Source organism: Ambystoma mexicanum, chromosome 12 (assembly GCF_040938575.1).
Source record: "Ambystoma mexicanum isolate Mex_15411 chromosome 12, UKY_AmexF1_1, whole genome shotgun sequence".
Lineage (NCBI taxonomy): Eukaryota > Metazoa > Chordata > Amphibia > Caudata > Ambystomatidae > Ambystoma > Ambystoma mexicanum.
In genome coordinates, this window is record NC_090936.1 from 1,152,567,045 (window position 1) to 1,152,580,340 (window position 13,296).

Here is a 13,296-nt window from a genome sequence, read left to right on the forward strand (position 1 = left end):
GTGACGATGAAGCAGGGGAGCTTGATGCCCAGCGATGTAGTAATTAACCATCAGTGTCTTCTGCACTAGCATAGAGATGAACAGGGCGTCAGATGCAAGGGAGGAGAGGGGTGCTAAAGCTGGATGGGGTGGGATAGGTGCATCTTGATGGAATCTATTAACCACATCAGAGGAAGGGTGTGGCGGATTAGTGGAGGAAGGCCGTTGTAGCAGAGATGTCTTCCCACCTCATCCTTCGAATGTAGCCCTAAGGATGATCAGGATGTTAGCATGCACAAAGTACAAGCTTGTGTGGCAGTGCTCGGCCCTATCTTGTGGGTATTTCTGCACTGTGCCATTCATTCATAGCTCAGGCTTAGATTTGTATTCTAGCCTGAGCTGGGCGGCCGTAGAATATTTGTAGTTGTGTGGTTACATGTTGTTGTCTTTTCCTTAGACCAAATATGAGATGGTCTGTGGATTCAGGAATTGGGGTGCCTGCTTAAAGGGCATTGGTGTAATAGAGTCAGGAGTTCCCAGTGGCACCCGGGACCCTTTAGTGTTTCTTGGAAGGTCGTGGAGGAGATGAATGGTTTGCTACAGGAAGTTGATCTGGTTGTGCTGCAGTCACTTGGGAAGTGGGCTAATGTTGCCATCACAATGAGACCCTTATGTTTTTGACTTTACTTCTTATGAGGTCCTGTTATTTGAAAAACATTGTGTGGGCATTTTCTGCCTGTACTGAGGAGGAGAGTTTGGGTCTGCGCTGGGGGAGAGCAGTTCCGTGAAGGGTTTTGTGACTTATGCAGCGGTTTTGTGGAGAACCTGAGGGAGCTTGACCCAGATCTCTGGGGTTTCTATGTGCAGATGAAGGGTCTCCGTTAATGGAGGACTAAGTTGGTAGGTGTCGGGGAGGCCGGTAATTGTCTCATTGTGGTGTTTAGTGTTGTGGCCTCTGGGTTAGTGTTTCTGTTGGGGTGGTCTTGGTGTTAAGTGTGTCTAGGGCCAGTGTGAAATGACTGTTCGTGTTGTGGCCCTGTTTCCCCCTGTGTCCATTATGTTTACTGACAGTTTGTATAACTTAACATTGCATTTCTTTTTTTAGGTGGTGGTGTCAGGATTTGTGGGTGTAAGGTTGTCATGCAGTCCTTATGCTTTAACATGTTTTTCCTTTCCAGGTGGGGTATAGCGGACGGGTTCCGTATTTCGGTGTGGCTGTGTGTGCAGTCAGGTTGGCAGAGGTTTGGGTTGTGGCAGTGGAGCATTTGTTGGAACTGTTGGGGTGACTACAGAATGCCTGGTGGGTTCTGTAATGTGGTGGCTGTTAGTTACAGTAAAGTAATTGTGGTAGGATGTTAAAACCACAAATTGGTCTAGTACGCCACAGAATACTGGCCAGGTTCTGTGGTGTGTGGTGACTTTTGTTGCAGTCGGGGCAAGTTAGGTGCGCACTGTTAAAATCTTGATCACAGTAGTGGCAGCTGCTGAGTGCCGGGTTGCTTGTAGCTGGTGACTGTGGGTCACGTTCATGGTGTATTAGGAGTGTAGTCCTCTTCTGAGGATTACAGTAAGCTTGGCTATGGAATGTCTGATGGGTTCCGTGGTTGGTGTGACTGTTGGGTACAGTCGTGGTGTTAGTGGTGTGTAGTGTTTTCTTTGGTGGGAGCAAGTTTTCCCTGCGAGTTCTGTGATGGTACCGGTTATTTTCCCTTCGAAGAAGCGTGAGGGAAGTTTTGACTGGTAGCCATGTTGTTGGTGTTAGGGAGTTTGGTTTTTGTTGGGGGTGTTTTCGCTGTTCTTTTGGTGAGGTTTAAGGTTGGGCTGATCAGTAGTTTGTGCCATGTGTTATTCTTGGGCGTGGCAGGCCTGAGGCTCTGGGGGGGCAGCCCAGGGTGGAAGGTGTTAGTGCACTGGTGGGCATGTTGGTTAGTTAAGTTGCTTGTTATGGGTGGTGGTACGCCTGGGTGTGGCAGGCCTGAGGTCTCAAGGGTCAGCTCGGGACAGGTGGATGTGCATGTATTTTTATTTTTGGTCCTCGAAGGGGTATGCAGTGATAAAATTGGAGCAAAAATGTCGCCTGAACAAAAAACGGTGTAAAATATGCTGTGGTTTTACCCGTTAGAGGTATACCCATTACACCATTTATGGGGAGCTAGGGGTGCAGGGGTGTCCCCCGCTACCCTAAATGGTATGATGGGTCCAAGGGTTGCATCCTTTACATGGATTGCGGTGGCAAAACCACAGCCTTTTTGCCGCAATATTTTGTGTTCATAGCCATTTTTGCCGCGATCTTAACACATGGAACCCTTGAAGGCTGTTTGTCGGTCCTGGATTGTTGATATGGGAAGGTTTAATGACCTTGTTTCATGTCAGTGGGTGTTCTTCCCTGATTTTGTAATTGGTGGGGACGGAGTGGATTGTGGTGTAGTGTAGTGGTAGCTGGGTGGTGCAGTGTAGTGGCAGAGAGTTCTTGAGTAGCGAGTTCTGCGTAGTGTTGTATTCCCTATTGGCTGTGCGGTTTGAATCCCGTTCCATGTGTGTCCATCTTCATGTGGTTAGACGGGTGTTGGTGTGCATATTATTTTCCATGAACGTGGTTTAAGTATTGGCCCGTGTATCTATCTGGATCGGTGGTGCTGTGGTTTCTAATTTTATCTGCGTGCTGGCCGCACGTTGGATTTTGTGAGGAGCTTGTTTTGTTGTTGGGTTGCCTGTGTTTAGGTAGTACAGAGGGAAAGGTGTTGTAATGTGAGTTACGGATCGTGATGTCATGGACAGCAGGGTTTGTGGAATGTACCTATGTCAGAGTGGAGTGTTGATGTGTGAGTGGCTCTCGGAGTTCTAAGTGTCTCAGTTGAGATCTGGAAGCTGGCAGGATCGAGCCATTGTCTCTGTACCAAGTAACATACTTGGAATAAAGGTACCTATAAACTTACCTGCTGGTCCGGCGTGGTGTGTGAGCTTGAGAGCCCCATTGCTTCAACTCACATCCTTGAGACTTTGAGTTTGTCGTTCTGATTCATCCTAGACACATGGTCTTCAGTGATCATGTTGAATTGGGTGCTTCAGTTTGAGAGACACAGGTAAATCTTGAGATCCTCTGAGTCGGACTAGGAGCGAGAGTAAAATTTGCGTTGAATAGCCAAAGGGCTGCCTCGCGTGTTGATGCGAAACAGAGCGATGGGGGTACCTATGTCAGACCCCACATGGAACTGGGCTGGAAGAGGAAATTACTCTGTTCTGCACTCTGGTTGTTGCTCACTTATTTAAAAGCTAAACCAGGAATAACAGTGTTGTATTATACAACCGGTTACTCAGTAATTATAGTTCTGCCATTGGGCACTGCTTTGATGGTCTGGATTCGCGGATCGAGAATCCTTGGGGCATGGATTGCTCTGTTGTATTAGCTCTCCCCACATGTAGGTGTCTTGGTAAATTAACAAGCTTAGCAGGAACTCCCTAAGCCATCAGCTGAGATGGTTCAATCTTCTCATTGGAAAAGCATGAAGGAGCCTGTGGTACAATTGCTCTACGGGCAACTTAAAAGTTATGGAATTTTGGCGGTTTTCGTCGCACTGGGAGGCATTGTTCTACCATGCGACTTCATGGAGAGAACTGAAGTCCTGTTACTGTCCTAGAAACTTTCTTCGAATATAACTAATGTGTCTAATTATTTCCACCAAATCTTAGTCCTTTCAAATAGCGTACTGGTCTGTTATTAGGAATCAATTAACTAGTTATTTTGAGACGTAAAATGTACTTTCAAATGTGTATCTTAATAATTCTGCTCTGGAATTGGGATGCAGTTGATGTATAGACTCCATATTGTATAGGGGCCCAGCTGCACGCTACTTAGACACGCGGTATATGGCGGTAATGGGTCTTGCATTCCAAAATTTCCTCGAGACATATTTTCTCGCCTGCATCCCTCTTATGAAATTGTGCGAGTGAGGTGAGAGCATGGGGACCTCCTGTCCACCTTTAAGGTTTACTATAGCGAGACTTTCACTTTAAAGGCTTACATACATTTGAATCTTGATCTCAGAGTAGAAGTGTTCCAGGTACTCTGAGAAAACGGATTGCTGGATTCAGGCCAGTCCCTCATTGGTGTATTATAGATGTCGAGTTATGCCCAGAGACACTGTACTGATCCCTGCTCAGCCCAGCCGCCTTTCTCCTGGAATTTAAGAGGGAGTTAAAAGGCACGCCCGTTGGGCTGCATTTAATAAGCATTAATAACTATTAGGTGTTGAATGGGGGCAGTGGAGTCCCATTAGATGCTTCTCGGAGCATGCCTTTAATCTCCTGGCTACATTTTTGGGGAGACAGGGTATGGGGGTCAATCATCTGATCCCTGCATACTGTTGTAGCCTTCCAAAACCCGGGATCCCTGGAGGGAACTGTATTGTGCTATTTAATGTGAAGATTGCCACCTTCTATTTTCTAACTAGTCTTTAAATATCACCTGAAAATCTGTAAATGATCTCTCTGCAGCACTTTTCTGCTATTTGAAGATTGGGATCCGCGTCACAAACTCCTAAAATAAAAGTACATTTAGAATGTCTCTGCTCAGAAAATACCCTGTGGCATTTTCCCCGAAGCTACACTGGGGCAAGCTGGGTCAGCACTTTGCTTTTCCTTTCATTTCCATTAAAATATTTTTTTTATTTCCTAAAAACAACAAATGATATACAATTTTGAAACGTACAAAGCGTGGAGGTAGAGAAGATCGCTTTCTAAATCTGTTCCTCCAGACAATAACCCACTCGTGAACCTGAACACAAGCCATTGCCATCATCGCCCGCAGCTCTGATGATCTGCATGTTCTGATCAGGTTGATCCCACACTGTGGTTCTAGACTTCTATATGTGAAAAATATTCTCCACTACCTCAGGGGCCGGTAGGTAATTTCCACACCTGCAAAAAAATAATACGGGCTGAAACCTGTGGTGACCAGGAAGCCAGAGCTGGATGGGACTCTACACAGAAACTGAAGCCGCCAAGATATTCCTTAATTATTACATCCTGGTGGTACCTTTGAGGGCAAAGGGGAAATTCCAGCACTCTAGGCCGAGCCCCGAGGAGATGAACCAGGAAAAGTTGGGTTATAGTCGGGGGCCACGTAATCCCACCATCATCCCAGTTTCATCCTTTATCTACTGGTCAAGCAGATCTGGCGCTGGTGGGGGGACTGATATTCCCCCTTCTTCCCCTCTCTCCCTTGTGTGTTCATCGCACTCACCTGTGCATGGCCACATCATGGCTCTGGCTCTCTGTGTCAGCTGGCTTGGCATCCCTAGTTCACTCTCTGATTTTATCGGGAGGAAGCTTAATTACCTGTTATGGCGAAAAAGCCCCCACGCGTAAAGGGAACATTTGGGCACATCTCAAGTCCTTTACACAACTCACTTCTGACTTATTCTAGTACTATATTTCCCGTATACTAGAGGCAGGCCTCAGGAAATACAATTGCATCTTTCGTGTGATTCAACTACCACTGACTACACATGCATGCCTGTGGCCACTGTCATCTTCCCCTTCCCTTTAACCCCCGTACCTATTAATCTGTTTTTCTCATTGCTTCACCCGTTCATCATTGCAGCTCAACTACTCCCCTCTTTCCCTTCCCCCCCACAGACCATGTTCTGGTTCACCCCTGGCGGGGTATGTTACGCCTTTTATCAGGGCAAGGCTCTGCCTCTGTAATACCACTTTGCAGATGATGCCTGCAGTATCAAGACTCCTAGGATAACATGCTCAACTTACTTTCCACTGTGAGGGAGTCTTTCCATTCCGGTGTGTTGAAAAGTGGGAATAGTGTCAAGGAGGACAATGACGGTTGTTGCCCAGAAAGCGTTTAAATCCGGGGTCTGCAACCTTTGGTTCTTCAGATGTTTTGGACTACAACTCCTATCAGCCCTATCCAGCATAGACAATGGTAGGGGTTGTGGTCAAGAAATCTGGAGAGCCAACGTTTGCAGACCCCAGGTTTAAACTGTGCTGGGTTGATACCATGGTAATTGAATGGCTCAGAGTGGCTGCCACTTGGCTCCACACCACTACTTGGCGGTCACCTGCATCCCCTAAAAGACAGGTTTTACTGCTTGTCTTTCCACTCAATTACTTGCTTTGCAACATGGAGAGCTGAGGTCTACACGTTGTTTCATTGCATAAGAAAAACACTTGTGTTTCTGGGTAAATAATTCTCTCTTTGTGTCCCATATTGAAAATGTGTATCTAAATATATACGAAAGCAACTTTTTACAGATGTGTTGTCTGTTATAGTCGCACTTACATGTCCCGTCTGTCCAAACATCACACGCTGGCTCTATAACCTGACTACACCCAGTTCCACTTGCCCCCTTAGCTCCTAAAGTTCAGGGAACTGCCCCTCATTTTTTAGATGCTCCTGGTGCAATATATATTGTCTGTAAAGGGCTGCGCGGTTGAAGAGAGCCAAATCAAACGCGTTAAAAAGGTAACAGTGAGGAATGAGGACTCGTGATCATAATTCTAGCCCTTTGATCAAGAGGAGGATAAGGCAAAGCACAGAGTCCCAGAGCATCCATGGCTCTGACAATGTGGAGTGGAGAGTAAATGAAGGGTCTTCCCAGCCGTATTGTATTGAGATGTCAGATGAATACATGTTTTGTGTGTGTTTTCTTTTAACATTGTCATATGTGTCTGTCACAATAGGACTGGTGCCATCCACATAGGAGACAGGATTCTTGCAATAAACAACAACAGCTTGAAAGGAAAGCCTCTCAGCGAAGCCATACATTTGTTGCAGATGGCAGGAGAAACTGTCACCTTGAAAATCAAGAAGCAGACAGATGGTAAGTGCCAGCGTGACGGCCTCCAAACACACCAATAGCTTCCAAGAATGATTTGCTTGGCTCAGTAATGCAATATAACTTATTCCACGGTGGAAAGGGGGAGCCCGTGGACTGCCTAATTAGTAGACATTTTGGAGGGGATGCAAGCTTGCTAAATGTGCATTGGGTTGTGAGTTTTATGTAGATGCCACCATGATGACTCTAGTCTCTTTAGCATCCAGTCCCAAGAAGTTCTCCAGCTCGGGTCACCTGAGCGAGCTCAGCGACGGGGAGGATGATACATCGGCTGGCCAGAATCCAGGGAAGCTCTCGGACATGTACTCCAACACTGTGCCAAGCGTGGACAGCGCCGTAGAATCCTGGGACGGCTCTGGCATCGACACCGGTTATGCAAGCCAAGGTACGTTGAAGGCCCTTGTTCATCACTCAAAACTCTGCCAGTTATGTAGACTTTGCGTCTGCTCCTCAATGCTAAAGTTCTTTTTAGGGCAAGAGATTTCTTGACTGTGTGAATATAGGGTGTTAGAACCCTCCCTTTGAGTTCTCACGGCATCCGCAATGTCAAACATAAGGACGTTCCTGGTAGTCACATGAGCCTGATGTTCCACACTCCAACTCTAGTACTTTTGGGCAAACTGCTACTTCAGAACAATAGAGATTCATGAAGTCTTCCAATTATATTATAACTTCCTGAAGTTGAGAAAAAAATTTCAAAACTGGATTTCTTGATTTACAAATTGTGCAACAATGAGAAATCAGTTTTATTTTCAGCCCAATATTTACTTCTTGCTAAAAGTTGAGGCTTTTCCAACTTTTAAAACTACTAACATCTTTCATAACTTAAATTAGAAATTACACATTTCTGAACTTGAACTTGTCAATAACATTTATAATTGTACACAATCTGCTATTTTATTAACTTAAAAGCTAGTAAGTTTGCTAAATATCTGTTTCTTTCAAACACTTATTACTTTTGTAGCAAAAAAGTACATACATTATTTTGCGAGCCAAAGTGCTGAATACTAAGTTTGCATTACAAAAAAAAGCAGTAATTCGAAAAAAATCTTTTGGTCACAGAAAATAAATCCAGCCTAATTTGATTGTGAGCCAAAATGCACATCAGAACTGCTGTGGTAATTTCAGTCTAGAACTAAGCATTCCCAACAGTTTTTCCTTCATATTTCGAAGCACATAGGCAGTCAAGATGTGGTGAACTAACCCCTAATGAACCCACGGGTAGCTCTGTGGTTTTTGGGGTATAGTTCTGGCATGTCCCCCTAAGAAATTGTAAAGCATTGGTCCGACGACCCTGATTAGCACAATCCTGCATACAGTGATAATTGCTGTTTATTATAAAGCCCTCGCTGTATAGGGCTTCATTTATATGTTGGCACGCACCTGTTAATAGCCATTTTAAAATAAGACAATGACTCTGACCACGTGAGCAGCTCCTCTGCCAGAAAATAGTACTTTTTGTGCATGCATCTTTGACTTCTTTGACTTAGTATTGGTTTCAAGGGTGCTGAAAGCCGCTGGCTTTAAAGTTCACAGTGTTTGAGGGTATGCTGAGAAAGTAATACGGTCTTGTTTCATATAGCACTTCTTGTATGGTTCCTCCCATTTGTAAGTACTGTTAGCTGTTATTAAAACCCAACTTAACGGTAGTCTGTTTATCGACCTCATAAGGATAAAGAACTCGAATCCTGATAACAAGTTGGGTGTCATCCCGGCTGGGATCCCGGGCAACTATATTAGCGTTAGGGTCCACTGGTCTGGCGGTATTACGGCCTGATCACGGGTTGGGCACTAACTGTTAATCTCCATTCCCAAATGGGCAATTGTTTGGTGCAATTACCACGCAGTAATACCGCCAGTAGTAATTGTGTTGAAAACTGGCATTTTTCTGGAGAATTTACCCCTAGCTGAGAGCTGGTGGTAAATAAGCCAGACTCATGATCGGGCCAGCCCTTAAATGCAGCAGTTACACCGTTACCACCGCATTTAAGGGCTACCGTCCACCAACTCGTGATGAGGCCCTATGTCGGCTCTGCTTATGTTACTTAACTGTCTCTCATGTCTGAGGTGAGGACTTACCCTGTTGAGCTATGCTCTCAGCTGCTGAGTGGAGAAGGCCGGCTGGCTTTGAAAGAGAAAATATTGTGTGAAGTCTGGACAGGGCATATTTGCATCTCTACAATCTCATGAAACCGTTTCGAAGAGTGCATTCATTTTGAAATTTGCAAGAACGCCATTCTGTATATTGCCATGTAGCTAAATAGAGTTGTCAGATGTGGACCGCAAGCCTGTGAAGCAATGGCTGTTTCCCTGCCTGTACTTGCTCTTACACTCTAGATTACACTCTGTTCACAAAAGGTGTTACTGTGAACACAAACCTAGACTTATTGACTTTTTGTCAATGCTTGCTTTGTCTCTAGATATTTTGGCTTTTGTACTTCTGACCTGGAATTTCAGAAGTGTGGGTGAGTGTGCGCGCACTAAACTCGGTTGGAACTCATTTTTCTTGCTCTCGTGGCAGGCTGACATGACGTGAAATATTGCACCATCTATTATTAATCTTGCTTTCCCCGGCTCTACTAATGTTTGCTTGTGCCCTCCACAGATAAATGAGTCCTACCCTTCCATCCCAGATTGATCCAAAGCACATTACACATTGAAGGAGTTCATTAATTTGAGCTTGGTAGCCTCGCTGCGGTGACACCGCCTGGCGCCATCGGTGATTTAGCATGCGCTAATGAAGACATGAGTGTGTGTGCTGGGAAGGGATTATCTCATCTCCAATTTATTTCTTTATTATTTTTCTCCCCTCGATATTAAAGTGGGATTGTAATCCCCCCAAAGTAATCACACGGCATATAGAAAGATGAATTTGACGAAACTGATCAGACTTATTTTGACTCCCAGAAGCTCTTGCTATTTCATCAGGTTGTTTTTTTCCTCCTCCTTATTGACCAGCGACTGACAACTGAATCGTAAATAATCTCTTTAAAGCAAATACGCTGTGACAGGTTGATATTGGAAGTGAAGAACTCTGTGCCAAGAAAGTCCCTCACTGCATCAGAGAGCAGAGCTGCTTTAGGCTGTTCGTGTTCCGTTGTGGGTTTGTAGCTTATTCAAAGTTTTTGTGAGGATGAAGGTGGGAGAACAGGTCTACTTCTACCTTTGCCGCTGTAGGTAAAAATAAAAGACCCTGCTTATGCATACAGGAATGAAGAAGAAAGAAAATAACCTGTTTCTATACATCAGATTAACGGGTCAACACAAGATCCCATGAAGGAAGATTGAAAGAAAATACCCTGTTTCAACATACTCGATTATGAACACACGATCCCATTTACATATGGGAATGAAGATGGAAAGAAAAGGTCATGCTTCTAATACAGAGACGAGGGCACACAAAAAACCCTGCTTCTACATCTGTGGGTTTAGGTAGAAAGAAAAGACCCTGCTTCTGCATGCAGGAATGAAGACGGAAAGACAATACCCTGTTTACACATTCTGGGATTACCAGCTGAACACAAGATCCCATCTACATTCAGGAATGAAAATGGAAAGAAAAGATCATGCTTCTATATACAGAGATGGGGAGGGTGTGAGGAACCTGAGGGACATCCTCGCTTCTTTCCCCAATATATCCTCCCCCCAGATGGCCAGGGAAAGGCTGTCGCTTTGGAATGTGACCCTGGGGTTGGATATGCGAGTGAGGATCACCTGGGTGGAAGAGACTTGGGGAGCTTCGAGGAGGCACCCTTGGGTGAGACACAGTTTACCCCATGCGCCTTTCACAATGAGTCCACCATGTACTAGGCCTTTAAAGGCTGTTGTCAATCCCTTACATGGTTTTTCCTGAAAACCTTTCCCGAATAAGCACCACTCTAGTACTGGGACGAGAAAGAGGGATGCCGAGTACCAAGATGGTTATGCAATGAATGAACATTGCCTATACCTGGAGACAAGGGGACGGTATAAATGTCCCGCTCAGGTGAGGCTAGGGAGATCACTTGTGAAATGCTTGACGGAGAAGCTGAAGGTGAAGCCAGAGAGACACATGTCTGAAGCGCCTACAAGCTGCATAGTTGTTGCAGCGGAAGCTGATTGTGGCAGGAGCATTCGAGAGATCACTGGTGGCAGAGATGGTCTGCATACCTCCTGGAGTGAGAGCGACTCTCTCTCCGTGCAGCAGAGGCAGCAGAGACCCTGGAGGAGAGGCCCACAAGCCGGGAGAAGCGACATCATCAGCGAGCCTGCCGATACGGAGAAGGATACCTGGAGACAACGTACCCAGTGAGTCAGAGAAGCCTGAGTGTCTCCCGGTTCCTGAGATGTAGGCCGCGTGATTGCTGCCGGTCGGGTTGTTCGCGAGTGAGCGGGAGACAGTTTGGGCGATATGAATGCCAGTCAAGTTTGAACTTGGACAAGTTGCTGAATACTTTTAATAATAATGATGACATAAAACTGCTAAGAAAACAGAGTGAAATGTTTTGTGAATTTCGAACTGCAACTGAGCTGAAAGAAAGTCTAACCTGGAGCTGAACGAAACCCCAGGGTGAATTACATGAACATCTGAGTTTAAGCAAGCTTCATTACAGTGCCATGAGGAGGTTGTAAGCCTTGCCAAGGGTAAGAGAATGAAAGCAAGAAAATAAGGATTTTTTAAAATACCGATTTGAGTGAAAACAAGCACTGCTGAAAACTGATCTGAATAAAAGCAGTTTTGTGAATTCCTGCATTATAAAGGAACTGTGTGAATTGAGAGAATAAGCATTGGCACGAGCCATGGAAAGATATGAAAGTGCAAAAAGTGAATAGTGGGAAAACAAGCAAATGGTAAAGCATCAGGAGGATATGAAATGGGTAGAACCCAAGTACCACCACTGTAGAACTGAAATTGTGGCAACGTGTATACCAGGAAGAAAAGGCAAGACAAGTGTATCGGTTGTGTGACCTGTAATGGGTGGACCGTGTTGTCCGACAACTGCGCTGAGACTGAGGACACCTACTTATGTGAAAGCCACTTAAACTATCTGCCAAGAAGCTTGTAATTGAATATAAAGGGAATTTGGCGAACTGAAGTTAAGAAACTGTACTTTGGGAAATTGGTAAAAGGTAACCAACCCAGAGGACTTGGCGATTATCAGAACTGTATTTTGGAAAAGCTGAAACACTTGAAAGCGTGGGGAAGGGACCCCCTTTGCATTGTGAATCGCAAACCCTGAGGAAGGGAATGCCCTTTCCAAAACCACGAGCTGGAAGAAGCTCTGAACTTTTATTTCAACATGTCTTGTTTTTACACTGACATCCTTGCACGTTGTATACAAGTAGTTTTGAGGGCAAGCTTAGGTTTTGGACACAGACAGATTTTTACTTTGGACTTTCTGATGCAGACTATCATTAGTTTATTTAGTTAGGGAAATCCCACCTTAGCATAGGGCAAGGTAGGCCTTTTTCCAACCAGCTTTTTGTTGAATAAAAGTCTATAGCCCAAAACCTGAATTCAGTTGTCTGTGTCTACTTCATGATGCCTTCACCGGGCACAACAAAACCTGCTTCTACATCTGTGGATGTAGGTGGACAGGAAAAACCCTGCTTCTGCATATAGAAACGAAGATGGAAAGACCCTGTTTCTCCATACTTGAATAAATGGTGGACACAAGATATTGGCCCTCATTACAACCCCGGTGCTAAACCATGGCGCTATTAGAACCATGGTTGGTGCTGGTGTTGTAACGAGTCCGCCATGGTGGAATGGGGAAATACCGCCCCATTCCAAGGTTGGCGGGGCGGTAATTCCCCATGCCGCCATGGCCCTTCCCCATTCCCATTTTTGCCCCATAGGGCTCAATGGGCCTGGGGAAGGCGCTAATTACGGCACCGTAAATTACGGTGCCGTAATTAGCTCCTAGGTCCCTTTGCGGGTTGGTTTTTTTAACGCCTGCTAAAAGCAGGCGTTAAAGTGCCACCCGCAAAAGGGACCTCGTAATCAGGCGTTAAGGGTTTAACGGCGCCAACACCTTTTACGGCACTGTTAACCCCTTAACGCCTGGGTTGTAATGAGGGCCATTGTCTACAAATAGAAATGAAGGTGGAAAGAAAAGATTATGCTTCTAATACAGAGATGTTGGTGTGCGCAAAATACCCTGCTTTTATATCTGTGGCTGTATGTAGCCAGAAAAGAGCGTACAGGAAAGGAGTTGGAAAGAAAAGACCTGCAATAGACCCTTCCAACATATAGGAATGAAGACTGAAAGAAAGAATCCTGCTTCTACATAAGGGAAACAAGAGGGAACAACAGACCCTGCTTCTGCATACGGGAATGATGAGTCACAAAACCTCCTTCATAAGGATAAAGGTTGGAACAAAAGATCCTGCCTATACATATGGGAACGAATATAGGAATAAAAGATCCAGCTTGTACGTATAAGAATAAAGGTAGGAACAAAAGACCTTGCTTCTACGTATGAGG

The 13,296-nt window shown here is 45.1% G+C and overlaps 1 protein-coding gene across 17 annotated transcripts in view; it reads left to right on the forward strand.

Annotated features, from left to right (window-relative positions):
* GRIP1 (glutamate receptor interacting protein 1) overlaps positions 1–13,296 on the forward strand; it is a 1,760,673-nt gene that overhangs the window by 1,621,328 nt on the left and 126,049 nt on the right. For 14 of the 17 annotated variants that reach the window (XM_069629739.1, XM_069629748.1, XM_069629732.1 and 11 more), the window contains 2 exons: positions 6,676–6,815; positions 7,021–7,215. In XM_069629739.1, the coding sequence (XP_069485840.1) occupies positions 6,676–6,815; positions 7,021–7,215 (335 nt within the window). The remainder of the gene's footprint in view (positions 1–6,675; positions 6,816–7,020; positions 7,216–13,296) is intronic. The other 3 variants (XM_069629734.1, XM_069629736.1, XM_069629737.1) reach the window with 1 other exon arrangement.